Below are 21,779 nucleotides of genomic sequence, written 5' to 3' on the forward strand. Positions count from 1 at the left end.
TCTGTATAGTCCCCATTCCACTGACTGAGCATGCACAGTTGTAATGGTCTTAGATGAATGCGCGCAAAAGGAACTATGTCCATTGCCGCTACCATAAAACCGATCACTTCCATGCACTGCGCTATGGAAGGAAGAGGAACGGAATGAAGTATCCGACAAGAGTCTAGAAGTTTTGTTTTTCTGGCCTCTGTCAGAAAAATCCTCATTTCTAAGGAGTCTATTATTGTTCCCAAGAAGGGAACCCTTGTTGACGGAGATAGAGAACTCTTTTCCACGTTCACTTTCCATCCGTGAGATCTGAGAAAGGCCAGGACAATGTCCGTGTGAGCCTTTGCTTGAGGAAGGGACGACGCATGAATCAGAATGTCGTCCAAGTAAGGTACTACAGCAATGCCCCTTGGTCTTAGCACAGCTAGAAGGGACCCTAGTACCTTTGTGAAAATCCTTGGAGCAGTGGCTAATCCGAAAGGAAGCGCCACGAACTGGTAATGCTTGTCCAGGAATGCGAACCTTAGGAACCGATGATGTTCCTTGTGGATAGGAATATGTAGATACGCATCCTTTAAATCCACTGTGGTCATGAATTGACCTTCCTGGATGGAAGGAAGAATAGTTCGAATGGTTTCCATCTTGAACGATGGAACCTTGAGAAACTTGTTTAAGATCTTGAGATCCAAGATTGGTCTGAACGTTCCCTCTTTTTTGGGAACTATGAACAGATTGGAGTAGAACCCCATCCCTTGTTCTCTTAATGGAACAGGATGAATCACTCCCATTTTTAACAGGTCTTCTACACAATGTAAGAATGCCTGTCTTTTTATGTGGTCTGAAGACAACTGAGACCTGTGGAACCTCCCCCTTGGGGGAAGCCCCTTGAATTCCAGAAGATAACCTTGGGAGACTATTTCTAGCGCCCAAGGATCCAGAACATCTCTTGCCCAAGCCCGAGCGAAGAGAGAGTCTGCCCCCCACCAGATCCGGTCCCGGATCGGGGGCCAACATTTCATGTTGTCTTGGTAGCAGTGGCAGGTTTCTTGGCCTGCTTTCCCTTGTTCCAGCCTTGCATTGGTCTCCAAGCTGGCTTGGCTTGAGAAGTATTACCCTCTTGCTTAGAGGACGTAGCACTTTGGGCTGGTCCGTTTCTACGAAAAGGACGAAAATTAGGTTTATTTTTGGCCTTGAAAGGCCGATCCTGAGGCAGGGCATGGCCCTTACCCCCAGTGATATCAGAGATAATCTCTTTCAAGTCAGGGCCAAACAGCGTTTTCCCCTTGAAAGGAATGTTAAGTAGCTTGTTCTTGGAAGACGCATCAGCTGACCAAGATTTCAACCAAAGCGCTCTGCGCGCCACAATAGCAAACCCAGAATTCTTAGCCGCTAACCTAGCCAATTGCAAAGTGGCGTCTAGGGTGAAAGAATTAGCCAATTTGAGAGCATTGATTCTGTCCATAATCTCCTCATAAGGAGGAGAATCACTATCGACCGCCTTTATCAGCTCATCGAACCAGAAACATGCGGCTGTAGCTACAGGGACAATGCATGAAATTGGTTGTAGAAGGTAACCCTGCTGAACAAACATCTTTTTAAGTAAACCTTCTAATTTTTTATCCATAGGATCTTTGAAAGCACAACTATCCTCTATGGGTATAGTGGTGCGTTTGTTTAAAGTGGAAACCGCTCCCTCGACCTTGGGGACTGTCTGCCATAAGTCCTTTCTGGGGTCGACCATAGAAAACAATTTTTTAAATATGGGGGGAGGGACGAAAGGAATACCGGGCCTTTCCCATTCTTTATTAACAATGTCCGCCACCCGCTTGGGTATAGGAAAAGCTTCTGGGAGCCCCGGGACCTCTAGGAACTTGTCCATTTTACATAGTTTCTCTGGGATGACCAACTTGTCACAATCATCCAGAGTGGATAATACCTCCTTAAGCAGAATGCGGAGATGTTCCAACTTAAATTTAAACGAAATCACATCAGGTTCAGCTTGTTGAGAAATGTTCCCTGAATCAGTAATTTCTCCCTCAGACAAAACCTCCCTGGCCCCATCAGACTGGGTTAGGGGCCCTTCAGAACCATTATTATCAGCGTCGTCATGCTCTTCAGTATCTAAAACAGAGCAGTCGCGCTTACGCTGATAAGTGTTCATTTTGGCTAAAATGTTTTTGACAGAATTATCCATTACAGCCGTTAATTGTTGCATAGTAAGGAGTATTGGCGCGCTAGATGTACTAGGGGCCTCCTGAGTGGGCAAGACTCGTGTAGACGAAGGAGGGAATGATGCAGTACCATGCTTACTCCCCTCACTTGAGGAATCATCTTGGGCATCATTGTCATTGTCACATAAATCACATTTATTTAAATGAATGGGAATTCTGGCTTCCCCACATTCAGAACACAGTCTATCTGGTAGTTCAGACATGTTAAACAGGCATAAACTTGATAACAAAGTACAAAAAACGTTTTAAAATAAAACCGTTACTGTCACTTTAAATTTTAAACTGAACACACTTTATTACTGCAATTGCGAAAAAACATGAAGGAATTGTTCAAAATTCACCAAATTTTCACCACAGTGTCTTAAAGCCTTAAAAGTATTGCACACCAAATTTGGAAGCTTTAACCCTTAAAATAACGGAACCGGAGCCGTTTTTAACTTTAACCCCTTTACAGTCCCTGGTATCTGCTTTGCTGAGACCCAACCAAGCCCAAAGGGGAATACGATACCAAATGACGCCTTCAGAAAGTCTTTTCTAAGTATCAGAGCTCCTCTCACATGCGACTGCATGTCATGCCTCTCAAAAACAAGTGCGCAACACCGGCGCGAAAATGAGGCTCTGCCTATGATTTGGGAAAGCCCCTAAAGAATAAGGTGTCTAAAACAGTGCCTGCCGATATTATTATATCAAAATACCCAGAATAAATGATTCCTCAAGGCTAAATATGTGTTAATAATGAATCGATTTAGCCCAGAAAAAGTCTACAGTCTTAATAAGCCCTTGTGAAGCCCTTATTTACGATCTTAATAAACATGGCTTACCGGATCCCATAGGGAAAATGACAGCTTCCAGCATTACATCGTCTTGTTAGAATGTGTCATACCTCAAGCAGCAAGAGACTGCTCACTGTTCCCCCAACTGAAGTTAATTGCTCTCAACAGTCCTGTGTGGAACAGCCATGGATTTTAGTGACGGTTGCTAAAATCATTTTCCTCATACAAACAGAAATCTTCATCTCTTTTCTGTTTCTGAGTAAATAGTACATACCAGCACTATTTCAAAATAACAAACTCTTGATTGAATAATAAAAACTACAGTTAAACACTAAAAAACTCTAAGCCATCTCCGTGGAGATGTTGCCTGTACAACGGCAAAGAGAATGACTGGGGTAGGCGGAGCCTAGGAGGGATCATGTGACCAGCTTTGCTGGGCTCTTTGCCATTTCCTGTTGGGGAAGAGAATATCCCACAAGTAAGGATGACGCCGTGGACCGGACACACCTATGTTGGAGAAATATGTATATACATTTACTACTATCCATTTTAGCATTAATTGGAATAAATTAATTGTATGGTTATAACTATAAGGTAGAGCTAATTTAGCGCACTCTGATCTTTGGTATATATATTTTTATTAGTGTGAATATTGGGAAAATCACACTTTGTGAGTTGCAGAAACTACCTTTTTGGGGTATCTCTTTGTTACCTATTCTTAGTATGATTCTCCTTACCTTATCTTTCATGTGGATAAGGTGGTCCTACGTACTAGGTTGGGTTTTCTTCCTAAAGTGCTTTCGGTTAGGAATATTAATCAGGAAATTGTTGTTCCTTCGCTCTGTCCCAATCCTCCTTCTCATAAGGAGCGACTGTTGCACAACTTGGATGTAGTGTGTGCTTTAAAATTCTATTTACAGGCGATTAAGGATTTTCGCCAGTCTTCTGCCTTTTTTGTTTGTTTCACGGGAAGGCTACTGCTACCTCTCTTTCCTTTTGGTTGAGAAGTATGATTCGTTTAGCTTATGAGACTGCTGGACAGCAGCCTCCTGAGAGAATTACAGTTCATTTCATTAGGGCTGTCTCTTCTTCTTGGGTTTTCAAAACAGAAGCTTCTGTGGAACAGATTTGCAAGGCTGCAACTTGGTCCTCTTTGTATACTTTTTCCAAATTTGATACTTTTGCCTCTGCTTTTAGGAGAAAGGTTATTCAAGCGGTGGTGACTTCGGTTAAGGTCTGCCTGTCTTGTTCTCCCTCCCTAGTCATCTGTGTCCTCTAGCTTGGGTATTGGTTCCCACTAGTAACTGATGACGCCGTGGACTCACCATATCTTAGGAAAGAAAACAAAATTAATGCTTACCTGATAAATGTATTTCTTTCCTGATATGGTGAGTCCACGACCCCACCCTTATATTTAAGACAGTTATTTTTTTACTAAACCTCAGGCACCTCTACACCTTTGTGTTATTCCTTTTTCCATTTCCCTTTGGTTGAATGACTGGGGATTAAAGGAAGGGGAGTGATATTTAACAGCTTTTGCTGTGGTGCTCTTTGCCGCCTCCTGCTGGACAGGAGAGATATTTCCACTAGTTATTGATGACGTCGTGGACTCACCACATCTGGAAAGAAAGAAATTTATCATGTAAGCATACATTTTGTTTTATATGTGTATATATGTATTTACAGACATATATACACATATAAGCATATAAATATACATATACAGACATATATATAAGTGCATTAGAGCCTTTTGCCGTTAAGTAGATGAAAACATGTAAAAACATATTTATGGAATATACATTTTTAATAAAAAATTCAACTATGTATTTACTGTAAATATTTCACTTTCCAATGTTCTGTACACAGGGGAAAATGTTCTTTGTGTTTTTAAATAGATATTCCTATATGTATCTGTAAATATATATTTCTTTAAAAATACATCAGATATATGTAGAAATATTTATTTATGAATAGATAGAACATATTCAGTTACCTAAAGAAGAATGGAATATGAAATATTCATATTTTCATACCGGGTTTTATGTGATGGTGTTTGCTCGAGAATGGGGTGTTAGGTTTTTTTTCCATTGACCTCTATCAGAATCAGAATGCATGTCCCCTATGCCTAATAAGAACACATGCTGATACTGGTGCAGAGGACATTTTATTAAATAAAGGGACTATGATGACCACTGATATTAATAATGTTAGCTCTGATGCTGTTACAGTCATGCACACAGCTAATAATTTAAAGGGACAGTAAACCTAAAAAATAATGTTATATAATTCTGCACATAGTGCAAAATTATATAACATTATATTAGTGTTATCGTTATAAAACCTTATTTCCCCTTTGAATTTTTTTAAAATATGACAGGTTTTCAGACCCGCTCTCTGCGCGGGTCTGTTTTTATTACACAGCGCATCGGGCCAGCTGTATAGTCACAGCCCGGCCCAACCGCGCCATAACACTAAGTGCAGCTCGCTCCTGCTCTGTCTGACAACAGGAGCGAGCTGCACTTAGTGTTATGGCGCGGTCGGGCCGGGCTGTGACTATACAGCTGGCCCAATGCGCTGTGTAATAAAAACAGACCCGCTCAGAAGATCACAGAGAGCGGGTCTACATTATTTTTTAGGTTTACTGACACTTTAAATGTGATTGATGTTGATGCAAACAATAGCAATACCGGGATTGAATGTAATATGCACTTTAAAAAGAATATGCACTATAAAGAATTAAATTTAGTTCACATTATTTCAGAGCACAATTTAAGTAAAGATGAAATGGGTATATTAAATAAGGGTTTATTGTTTTGTTTTGGTGACTATTGTGATTTATTTAAAATTGAACAGGATTTGCAGAAATATTTTAGGAAATTGAAATTAAAAGTACACTTTGCCAATTCACGTGACATAGTTTGGAGTCCTAATATAATCACTAGTTTGAATAATAATAAATTTCAAGACACAAAGAAATATGGTATTGCAAGTCAAATTTACACCTACATCTACTCACAGTGTAGCAACATATATGAATATAGTGCAGAAGAAAAACATAATTTATGCTTACCTGATAAATTCCTTTCTCCTGTAGTGTAGTCAGTCCACGGGTCATCATTACTTATGGGATATTAACTCCTCCCCAACAGGAAGTGCAAGAGGATCACCCAAGCAGAGCTGCTATATAGCTCCTCCCCTCTACGTCACACCCAGTGATTCGACCGAGAACCAAACGAGAAAGGAGAAACTATAGGGTGCAGTGGTGACTGGAGTATAATTTAAAAATTTAGACCTGCCTTAAAAAACAGGGCGGGCCGTGGACTGACTACACTACAGGAGAAAGGAATTTATCAGGTAAGCATAAATTATGTTTTCTCCTGTTAAGTGTAGTCAGTCCACGGGTCATCATTACTTATGGGATACCAATACCAAAGCTAAGTACACGGATGACGGGAGGGACAGGCAGGATCTCTATACGGAAGGAACCACTGCCTGAAGAACCTTTCTCCCAAAAACAGCCTCCGAAGAAGCAAAAGTGTCAAATTTGGAAAATTTGGAAAAAGTATGAAGAGAAGACCAAGTTGCAGCCTTGCAAATCTGTTCAACAGAGGCCTCGTTCTTAAAGGCCCAAGTGGAAGCCACAGCTCTAGTAGAATGAGCTGTAATCCTTTCAGGAGGTTGCTGTCCAGCAGTCTCATAGGCCAAGCGTATTATGCTACGAAGCCAAAAGGATAGAGAGGTAGCAGATGCTTTTTGACCTCTCCTCTGTCCAGAATAAACGACAAACAGGGAAGAAGTTTGGCGAAAATCTTTAGTTGCCTGTAAATAAAATTTCAGGGCACGGACTACATCTAGATTGTGCAGAAGTCGTTCCTTCTTTGAAGAAGGGTTAGGACACAATGATGGAACAACAATCTCTTGATTGATATTCTTGTTAGTGACTACCTTAGGTAAGAACCCAGGTTTAGTACGCAGAACTACCTTATCTGAATGAAAAATCAGATACGGAGAATCACAATGTAAGGCTGATAACTCAGAGACTCTACGAGCCGAGGAAATAGCCATTAAAAACAGAACTTTCCAAGATAACAGCTTGATATCAATGGAATGAAGGGGTTCAAACGGAACACCCTGTAAAACGTTAAGAACTAAGTTTAAGCTCCACGGTGGAGCTACAGTCTTAAACACAGGCTTAATTCTAGCCAAAGCCTGACAAAAAGCCTGAACGTCTGGAACTTCTGACAGACGTTTGTGTAGAAGGATGGACAGAGCTGAGATCTGTCCCTTTAAAGAACTTGCAGATAAACCCTTTTCTAAACCTTCTTGTAGAAAAGACAATATCCTGGGAATCCTAACCTTACTCCATGAGTAACCCTTGGATTCGCACCAGTGTAAGTATTTACGCCATATCTTATGGTAAATCTTCCTGGTAACAGGTTTCCTAGCCTGTATTAAGGTATCAATTACTGGCTCCGAAAACCCACGCTTTGATAAAATTAAGCCTTCAATTTCCATGCAGTCAGCTTCAGAGAAATTAGATTTTGATGTTTGAAAGGACCCTGAATTAGAAGGTCCTGTCTCAGAGGCAGAGACCAAGGTGGACAGGATGACATGTCCACTAGATCTGCATACCAGGTCCTGCGTGGCCACGCAGGCGCTATTAGAATCACTGATGCTTTCTCCTGTTTGATCCTGGCAATTAAACGAGGAAGCATCGGGAAGGGTGGAAACACATAAGCCATCCTGAAGGTCCAAGGTGCTGTCAAGGCATCTATCAGGACCGCTCCCGGGTCCCTGGACCTGGAACCGTAACGAGGAAGCTTGGCGTTCCGGCGAGACGCCATGAGATCCATATCTGGTTTGCCCCAACGTCGAAGTATTTGGGCAAAGACCTCCGGATGAAGTTCCCACTCCCCCGGATGAAAAGTCTGGCGACTTAGGAAATCCGCCTCCCAGTTCTCCACTCCTGGGATGTGGATCGCTGACAGGTGGCAAGAGTGAGACTCTGCCCAGCGAATTATCTTTGATACTTCCATCATCGCTAAGGAACTTCTTGTCCCCCCCTGATGGTTGATGTAAGCCACAGTCGTGATGTTGTCCGACTGAAACCTGATGAACCTCAGGGTTGCTAACTGAGGCCAAGCCAGAAGGGCATTGAGAACTGCTCTCAATTCCAGAATGTTTATTGGAAGGAGACTCTCCTCTTGAGTCCATGATCCCTGAGCCTTCAGGGAATTCCAGACAGCGCCCCAACCTAGTAGGCTGGCGTCTGTAGTTACAATTGTCCAGTCTGGCCTGCTGAAGGGCATCCCCCTGGACAGATGTGGCCGAGAAAGCCACCATAGAAGAGAATCTCTGGTCTCTTGATCCAGATTCAGCGTAGGGGACAAATCTGAGTAATCCCCATTCCACTGACTTAGCATGCACAATTGCAGTGGTCTGAGGTGCAGGCGTGCAAAAGGAACTATGTCCATTGCCGCTACCATTAAGCCGATTACCTCCATGCATTGAGCCACTGACGGGTGTTGAATGGAATGAAGGGCACGGCAAGCATTTAGAAGCTTTGTTAACCTGTCCTCTGTCAGGTAAATTTTCATTTCTACAGAATCTATAAGAGTCCCCAAGAAGGGAACTCTTGTGAGTGGTAAGAGAGAACTCTTCTCCTCGTTTACTTTCCACCCATGCGACCTTAGAAATGCCAGTACTAACTCTGTATGAGACTTGGCAGTTTGAAAGCTTGACGCTTGTATCAGAATGTCGTCTAGGTACGGAGCTACCGAAATTCCTTGCGGTCTTAGTACCGCCAGAAGAGAGCCCAGAACCTTTGTAAAGATTCTTGGAGCCGTAGCCAACCCGAAGGGAAGAGCTACAAACTGGTAATGCCTGTCTAGGAAGGCAAACCTTAGATACCGGTAATGCTCTCTGTGAATCGGTATGTGAAGGTAAGCATCCTTTAAATCCACTGTGGTCATGTACTGACCTCTTTGGATCATGGGTAAGATTGTCCGAATAGTTTCCATCTTGAATGATGGAACTCTTAGGAATTTGTTTAGGATCTTTAAATCCAATATTGGTCTGAAGGTTCCCTCTTTTTTGGGAACCACAAACAGATTTGAGTAAAACCCTTGTCCGTGTTCCGACCGCGGAACTGGGTGGATCACTCCCATTAGTAAAAGGTCTTGTACACAGCGTAGAAACGCCTCTTTCTTTATCTGGCTTGTTGACAACCTTGAAAGGTGAAATCTCCCTTGTGGAGGAGAAGCTTTGAAGTCCAGAAGATATCCCTGAGATATGATCTCCAACGCCCAGGGATCCTGGACATCTCTTGCCCAAGCCTGGGCGAAGAGAGAGAGTCTGCCCCCCACTAGATCCGTTTCCGGATCGGGGGCCCTCACTTCATGCTGTCTTAGGGGCAGCAGCAGGTTTTCTGGCCTGCTTGCCCTTGTTCCAGGCCTGGTTAGGTTTCCAGCCCTGTCTGTAGCGAGCAACAGCTCCTTCCTGTTTTGGAGCAGAGGAAGTTGAAGCTGCTCCTGCCTTGAAGTTACGAAAGGCACGAAAATTAGACTGTCTAGCCCTGGGTTTGGCTCTGTCTTGAGGCAGGGCATGGCCTTTACCTCCCGTAATATCAGCGATAATTTCTTTCAAACCGGGCCCGAATAAAGTCTGCCCCTTGAAAGGTATGTTAAGTAATTTCGATTTAGAAGTTACATCAGCTGACCAGGATTTTAGCCACAGCGCTCTGCGTGCCTGAATGGCGAATCCGGAATTCTTAGCCGTAAGTTTAGTTAAGTGTACTACGGCATCAGAAATAAATGAATTAGCTAGCTTAAGGGTTTTAAGCTTGTGTGTAATCTCATCTAATGGAGCTGAGTCAAGGGTCTCTTCCAGAGACTCAAACCAAAATGCTGCCGCAGCCGTGACAGGCGCAATGCATGCAAGGGGTTGTAATATAAAACCTTGTTGAACAAACATTTTCTTAAGGTAACCCTCTAACTTTTTATCCATTGGATCTGAAAATGCACAGCTATCCTCCACCGGGATAGTGGTACGTTTAGCTAAAGTAGAAACTGCTCCCTCCACCTTAGGGACCGTTTGCCATAAGTCCCGTGTGGTGGCGTCTATTGGAAACATTTTTCTGAATATAGGAGGGGGTGAGAAAGGCACACCGGGTCTATCCCACTCCTTAGTAATAATTTCAGTAAGTCTCTTAGGTATAGGAAAAACGTCAGTACCGCAAAATATTTATCCAACCTACACATTTTCTCTGGGATTGCAACTGTGTTACAATCATTCAGAGCCGCTAACACCTCCCCTAGCAATACACGGAGGTTTTCCAGCTTAAACTTAAAATTTGAAATGTCTGAATCCAGTTTATTTGGATCAGATCCGTCACCCGCAGAATGAAGCTCTCCGTCCTCATGCTCTGCCAATTGTGACGCAGTATCAGACATGGCCCTAGCATTATCAGTATACTCTGTTCTCATCCCAGAGTGATCTTGTTTACCTCTAAGTTCTGGCAATTTAGACAAAACTTCAGTCATAACATTAGCCATGCCTTGTAGAGTGATTTGTAATGGCCGCCCTGATGTACTTGGCGTTACAATATCACGCACCTCCTGAGCGGGAGATGCAGGTACTGACACGTGAGGCAAGTTAGTCGGCATAACTTCCCCCTCGTTGTCTGGTGAATGTTGCTTAACATGTACAGATTGACTTTTATTTAAAGTAGCATCAATGCAATTAGTACATAAATTTCTATTGGGCTCCACCTTGGCTTTTGAACATATTGCACAAAGAGATTCCTCTGTGTCAGACATGTTTAAACAAACTAGCAATTAGACTAGCAAGCTTGGAAATACTTTTCAACTAAATTTACAAGCAATATGTAAAAACGTTACTGTGCCTTTAAGAAGCACACAAAAACTGTCACAGTTGAATAACAATGAACCGGATTAGTTATAGAAACCAAATTTAGCAAAGGATTGCACTCATTAGCAATGGATGATTAACCCTTAATATCAGAAAAAACGTATAACAATTGAAAATATAAGCGTTTTTATCACAGTCAAGCACAGTCTCACAGGTCTGCTGTGAGTGATTACCTCCCTCAAAACTAGTTTTGAAGACCCCTGAGCTCTGTGGAGACGTCCTGGATCATGCAGGGAGAAAAAGACAGACTGTGACTGAATTTCTGATGCGTAGTAAAAGCGCCAAAATAGGCCCCTCCCACTCACATTACAACAGTGAGGGAAGCTCAGTAAACTGTTTTAATTTAAAACAAACGACAGCCATGTGGAAAATAAAGCCCAAAACAATTTTCACCAAGTACCTCAGATAATTAAACGATTTAACATGCCAGTAAACGTTTAAAATCTAATATATGAAATGTCATTAAAAAGCCTGCTGCTAGTCGCTCACACTGCAAGTTAGGCTAAAAATTATATGCATACAGTATTTTCCCAGTGAAGTGCCATTCCCCAGAAATACTTAAGTGTAAACATATATACATATCAGCCTGATACCAGTTGCTACTACTGCATTTAAGGCTGTACTTACATTATATCGGTATTAGCAGTATTTTCTCAGTCAATTCCATTCCTTAGAAAATAATATACTGCCACATACCTCTTTGCAGGTGAACCTGCCCGCTGTCCCCTGATCTGAAGTTACCTTACTCCTCAGAATGGCCGAGAACAGCAAACGGATCTTAGTTACGTCCGCTAAGATCATATACAAAAACTCAGGTAGATTCTTCTTCAAATTCTGCCTGAGAAGTTAACAACACACTCCGGTGCCGTTTAAAATAACAAACTTTTGATTGAAGATATAAAAAAACTAAGTTTAATCACCACAGTCCTCTCACACATCCTATCTATTAGTTGGGTGCAAGAGAATGACTGGGTGTGACGTAGAGGGGAGGAGCTATATAGCAGCTCTGCTTGGGTGATCCTCTTGCACTTCCTGTTGGGGAGGAGTTAATATCCCATAAGTAATGATGACCCGTGGACTGACTACACTTAACAGGAGAAATTGACAATCTTTTTAAAAAAGAGAAAAAAAAAGACATCTTGTGAATGAGAATAAGAAAGCCCAATTAGCAATAAACTCCTTGAAAAATAATGAGAACATTATCATAAAGGAGGCGGACAAGGGTGGGCGGTAGTTGTGCAAAATAAAAAAAAAAAAGATTACATTGACGAAATTAAGAAACAGTTGGCAGATAAACAAATATATCAAGAATTACCAAGAGATCCAACCATTCAAATTAACAAAGAGATTTAATCTGTTGTTACCAGAGCTGTTAAAATGGGCATTATTACAGAAAAATTAAAAAATGCATTATTAGTAAAACATCCAATCAGACCGGTAATTTATGTACTCCCCAAAATTCACAAAAATCCTTATAAGCCTCCAGGACGCCCCATAGTGGCAGGCATGGGGTCCATCTTTGCACAAATTGCTATCTTCCTAGATAAAGTATTGCAAACTTTGGTAGTAAAAACTACTTCCTACATAAGGGACACTAATGATTTTTTAGCAAAAATTAAAGAACTAGGCCATATTGGTGACAAACGTATATTCTTCTCTCTTGATGTATGTAGCATTTATACCTCAATAAAATATACAAGTAGCATCTCTTCAGTAGAGAATCTTTTAATATCAGAAGGTGAATATACATCGGGAGAGATTCAATTTTTGGTAGACCTGTTAACTATTATATTACACTACAATTATTTTCTTTTTATGGATACTTTTTATTTGCAGAAACAGGGAACTGCCATGGGTTCTAACGCCGAACCCACATACGCTAATATTTTCATGAGCAACTTTGAGGAGCACTTTGTTTACGCCAATAAGTTGTTCTTGCTCTATGGTGCCTCCTGGTGGAGGTACATAGATGATATTTTTGGTGTGTGGTTGGGCGACGTTGGAACCCTGGTAGAGTTTGTTGAGGATCTGAACAACACAGTACAGGGCCTTAAATTCATTCTGGAAATGAGTGAAATAGGAATTCTTTTTTTAGATATATACACACATATATATATATATATATATATATATATATATATATATATATATATATATATATATATATATATATATATATATATATATATTGAATGGTTTTTACATTCTGATTTATATGTTAAACCCACAGATAAAAATAACTTATTAGAATTTGGCAGTTTTCATCCTATTAACATCTTAAAAGCTATACCCAAAAGCCAATTTCTAAGGGCTAAGCGTATAGTGACTGACGAGACTAAATGTAAACTGAGGTTAAAAGAAATGTCTGATAAATTCAAAGAAAGAGGATATCCACCAACAGTAATAGAGGAACAATTACAACATGTTATTTAAACTGAGATTACAACACATGACAAAAAAAAAAAAAACACAAAAAAAAAATAAAGTCAATGGACAAGAGAGGTTCATTTTTATTACTCAGTATAACAGACTTAGTCCTAAAATTAAACAGATTGTGAAAAAGTATTGGCACATAATTAGGGACTGCAATCCACAAATAGAAGCCTTTAAAAATATGCCCATGATAGCATTTAAGAGGAATAAAAGTCGCAAAGACCAATTGGTCTATTCAGATATTGGAAGTAATAAAAAAAAACTATACAAAAAACCATAGGGAGTACAAAAACTGGCTGTTACCCATGCCTCAATTATAGTCACTGTAGATCAACGATCAGAGGAGAATTTTTCTTCCATCCGACCAATAGTAACAAATTTAAGATTAGAGAGTATCTCACTTGTAGATCTACATTTCTTATCTATCTAATCAAATGCCCATGTGGTTTAATTTACATTGGTGAGACCTGTAGAAAGGCCAGAGAGAGACTCACAGAACATACTTGTTGTGTTATATTCTGCTTTTTTTTTTTTTAAATTGTATATAATGGTTTTACTTTACCTATGTTTTTAACTTTGTGAGTATGGTACATTAAGGGTTAACATTGTAGTTGAAAAAAGATGTAATACCAATATGTTACCAATAGATGTCACTATAATGTTACCTAGAACTCTGCATTACACAAGTGAGGGTATAAAAAGTATAACCTGTATGCAATCAGTGTACATGACTAAGCGCCTATAGTAGGTTCGAAACGTTGCTCCTGTCAACTTTCGGACCCAACTAATGAGAATAAAGGTCTTTTAAACAAAGATTTTTCTGGTGGCTGGAGTGCTTTGGATGCAACAAAAGCAATACCCACAGCTGGGGGAATAGGAGACACCCCTGCAGATTTTCAGAGAAAACTCTCAAACTTCCTATCTATAGAGTCACTAACGGAAGTGCTGCCCTCCAGAGGAATTGTGGTATAGCACATTGGGCAAGGAGTCCACGTCTGGTTTCCCCATCACCCTTAGAGAGACTTCCCCAGTTGGTAAATCTCCATAGAACAAGCTATTGAGCTGTTGTTCGTTCCTGAGTGAGCGCTTCACTTTCTGTGTGTATTTGTAATATGACCCTAGGGAAGTCTCTCTAAGAGTGATGGAGAAACCAGATGTGGACTCCGTACCCAATTTGCTTAGAAGAATATAGCTGCACCTCACTGAAGAGGCCCAAAAAATGCCAAAACAATTATCTGGGGTTGCCATGTTCCTTGTTCAGAGAGGAATTGTCTGGTATTTATACAACAAGCTACTGAGCTGTTTGTTTCTAAAAGAGAGCTTCTCTTTCTGTATGTACAAGGTTAATATTAACATTAGAGGTGTTATTACAAAAAATTTTAAATATATTTTATACAAGCGTTTAAACATGAGAGGAATAACCACAGTTTGTAATCAGTGTCGTATAATACACACTGTTAGAAGACTTCATTGAACCTGTTTTTGTATAATGAGCCCATCTAAAAATATTGATTTATACTTTGTTATAACTGTCCTTTGTACAAGACTGTAATGTGTAATTTTCCGATGAAGAAATTTTAAAAAATGAATCAAATTTTTAAATAAAATCCCTTACACCATAGCTCATAGTAGTAGGTGCAGCATTCAGTATCTCCACAGCAGTAACCAATTTCACATCTATACGGCTTTCGATCTTCTCCAAAACAGAATTCCCTGCCCTGTTACAGAAAAAAAAAAAAAAAAAGAGTTGAGCAGTGGCCCAAAATATACCATATATCTCCATAACATGAAAATGTTCTAATAAGCAATTCATAAAAGAGATTGTAAAGTTGAAATTAAATTTTCATGTTTAGCTAGAGCATGCCAATTAAAAATAAATCCAATTTATTTCTATTATCAAGTTTGCTTCATTCTCTTAGTATCCAATATTTGTAGCAATGTTAAAAATTGCTACAAACATTGCTGTCATACAATGCTAGATGTGCACGTTCCTTACTTGTAAAAAAAATAATACCAAAAAACAAATTAAATTTGAGAACATAAACTGAAAGTTTATTTTTTATTTCTTTTATTTAAAGTTTTGTCTAAGCATGAAATGTTCATTTTGAATTTACTGTATATATATATATATATATATATATATATATATATATATCTCTCTGATGAAGCGCATTGCACATGCGCGAAACGCGTCAGACCTATAACACCTTACCTTGTACACCACTGAGTGTTCTATCACCTATGCCTGAATAAACCTACTTGGTTGCAAACGATCCAGCTAGTCCTCGTTTCTTTATATATATATATATATATATATATATATATATATATATATATATATATATACACACACATACACACACATATACACACACATATACATATATATATATACACATATATATATATATATACATATATACACATACATACATACACACACATATATACACACACAAAAGTTGCAGGGTGTGCAAACTCTCACCAAAGGTACAGCAGCTGCCAGGGTGCTCTTGGTGTAACAGATCAAGAGAGAGAATAAAGCACTCGCTGGTCTTTAGTCAACAGTCAAACTATTTTATTCTGATGTGACGTTTTGGGGTAAACAAGCCCCTTCTTCTGACACACAAACAGTGAAACAGTGAGCCTTATAAAGCCTAGATAGGCCCTCCTCCAGAAATCTGCCAATTGGGGAGCAGCGTGTGCAAAAACAAAACGGGTTACCAAACAGCTAGTTAACTGTGTAAAATATATAAAAGGGCTACTAATAATAAAATAGATTCAATGGTGATCATGCTCACGCCATAATGGCACCCACACTGAAAACTACAAAGTCTCCAAGGAATAGTAACAAAATCCTAACGTAAAGAATTCATATCAACTAACTCATATACAGTTATGCTCATAAGTTTACATACCCTAGCAGAATCTATGATTTCTTGGCCATTTTTCAGAGTATATGAATGAGAACACAAAAACTTTTCTTTCACTCATGGTTAGTGTTTGGCTGTGTTTACTCTTTTTAAATCATAATGACAACAGAAACTACCCAAATGACCCTGTCAAAAGTTTACATACCCCAGTTCTTAATACCGTTTATTGCCCCCTTTAACATCAATGACAGTTTGAATTCTTTTGTGGTATTTGTGGATGAGGCTCTTTATCTTCTCAGATGGTAAAGCTGCCCATTCTTCCTGGCAAAAAGCCTCCAGTTCCTGTAAATTCTTGGGCTTTCTTGCATGAACTGCACGTTTGAGATCTCCCCAGAGTGGCTCAATGATATTGAGGTCAGGAGACTGAGATGGGCACTCCAGAACCTTCATTTTATTCTGTTGTAGCCAATGACAGGTCGACTTGCCCTTGTGTTTAGGATCATTGTCATGTTGTAATGTCCAAGTACGTCCAAGTATGTCCCATGTGCAGCTTCCGGGCTGATGAATGCAAATTTTACTCTAGTATTTTTTGATAACATACTGCATTCATCTTGCCATGAATTCTGACCAAATTTCATGTGCCTTTGTAGCTCACACATCCCCAAAACATCAGCGATCCACCTCTGTGTTTCACAGTAGGATTGGTGTACCTTTCATCATAGGCCTTGTTGACTCCTCTCCAAATGTAGCGTTTATGGTTGTGGCCAAAAAGCTCAATTTTGGTCTTATCACTCCAAATGACTTTGTGCCAGAAGGTTTGAGGCTTATCTCTGTACTGTTTGGCGTATTGTAAGCGGGATACTTTGTGGCATTTGAGTAGTAATGGCTTCCTTCTGGTGACTCGACCATGCAGCCCATCTTTCTTCAAGTGCCTCCTTATTGTGCATCTTGAGACAGCCACACCACATGTTTACAGAGAGTCCTATATTACACCTGAAGTTATTTGTGGGTTTTTCTTTGCATCCCGAACAATTTTCCTGGCAGTTGTGGCTGAAATTTTAGTTGGCCTACCTGAACGTGGTTTTAACAGAACCCCTCATTTTCCACTTCTTGATTAGAGTTTGAACACTGCTGATTGGCATTCTTAATTCCTTGGATATCTTTTTTTTTAAATATATCTTTATTAAAAGGGAGTTACAGCATTAGACGTCAGAAGACATACATCTCAGTAAGTATACAATACTTAACATGGAGTTCAGTCTGATTAGTAATCGGATCACATAGTGACAAGAAAGATCTACAATTCCATCATCATTAGCATATTTAACATAATCCTTCATCAGGGTGTTTGCATATATCAACGTTCGTACAAGTAGCTGTCACCCTCCATTTTTAATATTTTATAAACAATAACTTAGCATAACTTATAACCTTATTAAACATACTCTAATAAATAACATTGGCCAAACACTCATAAACAGTTCAGTCTCTGGGGGATATGTCTTTTTAAATCCTCCTCAAGAGAGAGAGGGAGGGGGGAGGAAGAGGAGAGAGAAAAAAAAAAAAGAAAGAAAAAAAATTATAAGTAGAAAAGGAAGAAAGTTCCTACATTCCTTAGAAGAAAGATGTCACCTCAATGTCATTCCCAGGCTCTGTTAAGGGTATATTAGGGAGAGGTTCATACAGAGCTCCCCACTCCCCCCTTAGTGTCGCTTCCATCATTATCTCAGTCTGGAGGAAGGGCATTCCTTGGATATCTTTTTATTTCCCTTTCCTGTTTTATACAGTTCAACTACCTTTTCCAGAGGTTCTTTTGACAATTCTTTTGCTTTCCCCATGACTCAGAATCCAGAAACGTCAGTGCAGCACTGGATGAAAGATGCAAGGGTCTGTCAGGAGTCCAGAAACCCATTGACCTTTTATATACACACACTAATTACAAGAAAACAGATCACAGGTGAGGATGGTTACCTTTAAAAGCCATTCAAACTCCTTTGTGTCAACTTCTGTACATGTTATCAGGCCAAAATCACCAAGGTATGTAAACTTTTGATCGGGGTCATTTGGGTAGTTTCTGTTGTCATTATGATTTAAAAAGAATAAACACAGTTGATTGATAATACATGGCTTCAGCCAAACACTAACCATGAGTGAAAGAAAAGTTTTTGTGTTATCATTCATAGTCTCTAAAAATGGCCAAGAAATCAAATTCTGACAGGGTATGTAAACTTATGAGCACAACTGTAGATGTTGCAGAAAATCACAACACCTTCTCATGACGTCATGGGCCAAAGGATAACAACCTAACATACCGATCTCTAGCCATTTAGCCGATAATGTATACTTAGAGAGAAGCAAACATAAACTAGTAGCCTGGCTCAATCGGTTTAAGAACACAACAGAGCATAAGACGATAAAAATAAAAAACATTCAACTTATCAAAATAGTACCCCCAAGGGGCGTGTACGGTCATCATAGCAACCTCCAAGCTAAATGCAGTAGAACCAATCAAACACAAAGGGGCGTGGCCACCCCCGAACGCATCATAACATGATAGTGCCCAACTCCAAACAAAAAAGGCATTGATTTGTCACAAAGAGGAGGTGTGGTCACGCTGCTGTATTCTGATGATTAGCTGGCTAAAGTAAACAGAAGTTGCAGATGCTGTGCTGGCAATATTTAGGGAGGCATCAAAAACTGATCGTGCCATTGGTTACGGTCATAAACACTACATATGCTTATCACCCCAAAGATGTCACAGCTCAGTGCAGAAAAACCAACATCTGTTGAAATCAAGTCTATGTGGAAGGTAGATAGTCATTGGTTAACAGTGGCAACTACCATAATATTGGCAAAGTGTCATCAAAAGCACAAGGGAAAAACACACAAAAACAAACAGAATTATGTTCAACACAACAAGGAAAAAAAAAAAAATCAGAAACTTAGACAAGCTCTAGCATTACTCTGATATCTGTCATAGAGACAAGAGACAGACTCAGTGTCAAAGCAGCAAAATCTGTCAAAATCAAGCCTATGTGGAAGGCAAATGGCCATTTGTTAGTAGAGGCAACTCCCATCATATTAGCAAAGTGTTATCAAAAGCACAAGGGAAGACACATAAAAACATAAGATGTTTGATACGGTATAGCGAATATTCATATAATATCTGTCATAGAAACAAGAGGCATATAAAATGACAAGAGTAACAATAATGGATGTCACAAACAGCTTAAAAAACAAAAGAGAGGAGTCCAGTGAGGTGCCACCGGTGGCGTGCATAGACCACCACAGAGTCTCAAAAAAAAGGGATTTCAAAGTGCAAATGGGGAAAAAGTTAAAAGTATATGATTACATTAAATTAAAAGCAGACATATACATGACTTCAGCCAAAATAAACAAATGGCACATCTTAAAAATGTGAAACAGCAGACATTATCAAAACAGCAGATAATATCAAAACTATCAAAAACATAAATACCATAGATGTAGGTCAAATCACAAAAGCCATCATGAATATATGTGGACTCTGTCATAAAAGCTCCCAAATGTATTATATTCATACAGAGATCTGAGTGAAATTGTGGACTCTCAATGTGAACAGTCCTTAGAGATAGCATTGCCATCCCGTGTTGATAATGAGTCCCTTGGGTGCAAGAGTTCCAAGCACAAAAATCCACCTCGTCTCTCTCTTGAGTAGAATCTTCTCTCTATATCCTCCCCTCTGGAGTGGAGGGCCATGGTCAATTATATGGAACCTTAAGTCCTTCATGGAATGTTTAGCTTCCAGGAAGTAGTGAGCCACTGGTTGTTATGCTTTCTTGGTGTCCAGGGCTTGACGGATAGAAGAGCGATGATTCGCCATGCTCGTGCGTGCATCATTGCACGTTTTGCCAGTGTAGAACTTGCCACACGGGCAATGTAATAGGTAAATGATGTACATGGTCATGCAGGTCAGGAAATGCTTAATCTGATACTCTCTCTTGTCAGGGTGTATGGTTGGTATGGTGGGTTGTTATCCTTTGGTCCATGATGTCATGAGAAGGGGTGTGTGTGACCCCACCAATGAGGTGTTGTGATTTTCTGCAACATCTATATGAGTTAGTTGATATAAATTCTTTATGTTAGGATTTTGTTACTATTCCTTGGAGACTTGGCAGTTTTCAGTGTGGGTGCCATTATGGCGTGAGTATGATCACCATTGAGTCTGTTTTATTATTAGTAGCCACTATATATATTTTACACAGTTAACTAGCTGTTTGGTAACACGTTTTGTTTTTTGCACATGCTGCTCTTCAATTGGCAGATTGCTGGAGAAGGGCCTATCTAGGCTTTATAAGACTCACTGTTTGTTTGTCAGTAGAAGGGGCTTGTTTACCCCGAAATGTCACATCACAATAAAATTGTTTGACTGTTGACTAAAGACCACTGAGTGCTTTAGTCTCTCTCTTGATTATATATATATATATATATATATATATATATATATATATATATATATATATATATATATATTTACACACACACAGTGCTCAGCATAAATAAGTACACCCATTTTGAAAAGTAAGATTTTAATCAATATCTCATTGAACACAAGAACAATGTCCATAATTTTGACAAAACTAAGTTTTATAGAACTTTTGTTTAGCTCATTAAATGAAAGTAAAGTTAATAATGTAACTAAGATTACAAAATCTTCAGGTTTACTTAAAGTAGGTGAATGCACAAATGAATACACCCCACAACAAAAACTACTACATCTAGTATTTTTTATGACCGCCATGATTTGTAAGGACAGCACCAAGTCTTCTAGGCATGGAATGAACAAGTTGGTAACATATTGCAACATCTTTCTTTTTCCATTCTTCAAGAACGACCTCTTTTAGAGCCTGGATGCTGTATAGAGAGTGATGCACAACTTGTCTCTTCAGAATTCCCCGTAGGTGTTAGATTGGGTTTAGATCAGGAGACATACTTGGCCACTGCATCACTTTCACACTGTTCTTCTTCAGAAATGCAACAGTGGCCTTAGATGTGTGTTTATTGGAAAACTGCATGACGACCAAGGGTATGGAGTGATGGTAGCATCTTCTCTTTCAATATAGAGCAGTACATCTGTGAATTTACGATACCATCAATGAAATGCAGCTCCCCGACACCAGCAGGACACTGCCACCACGTTTCACTGTAGGCACCATGCATTTTTCATTGTACTCCTCACCTTTGTGACACCATACAGTTTTGAAGCCATCAGTTCCAAAAACATTTATCATGGTCTTATCACTCCAGAGTACAGCGTCCCAGTAGTCTTCTTTTTCAGCATGTGTCCTGGCAAATTCTAGGCAGACTTTTTTGTACTTGGGCTTTAGGAGAGGCTTCCTTCGTGGACGAAACCCATGCATGCCATTCCTCTGCAGTGTACGCCGTATTGTGTCATGGGAAACAATCACCCCAGTTTGGCTTTTTACTTCTTTAGCTAACTGCAATGAACTTGCATGGCATCAGAAGACGCTCTTGTCGAGGTGTCACCTTCTGTGGATGGCCTGGACGTC

At 39.7% G+C, this 21,779-nt stretch overlaps 1 protein-coding gene across 1 annotated transcript in view; it reads right to left on the reverse strand.

Annotated features, from left to right (window-relative positions):
• Nucleotides 1–21,779, reverse strand: part of LOC128663475 (WW domain-binding protein 1) — an 88,597-nt gene that overhangs the window by 42,318 nt on the left and 24,500 nt on the right. Inside the window, exon 2 of the mRNA XM_053717820.1 lies at nt 14,973–15,075. Within this exon, the coding sequence (XP_053573795.1) occupies nt 14,973–15,075 (103 nt within the window). The remainder of the gene's footprint in view (nt 1–14,972; nt 15,076–21,779) is intronic.

This window comes from Bombina bombina, chromosome 6, assembly GCF_027579735.1.
Source record: "Bombina bombina isolate aBomBom1 chromosome 6, aBomBom1.pri, whole genome shotgun sequence".
Classification (NCBI taxonomy): domain Eukaryota; kingdom Metazoa; phylum Chordata; class Amphibia; order Anura; family Bombinatoridae; genus Bombina; species Bombina bombina.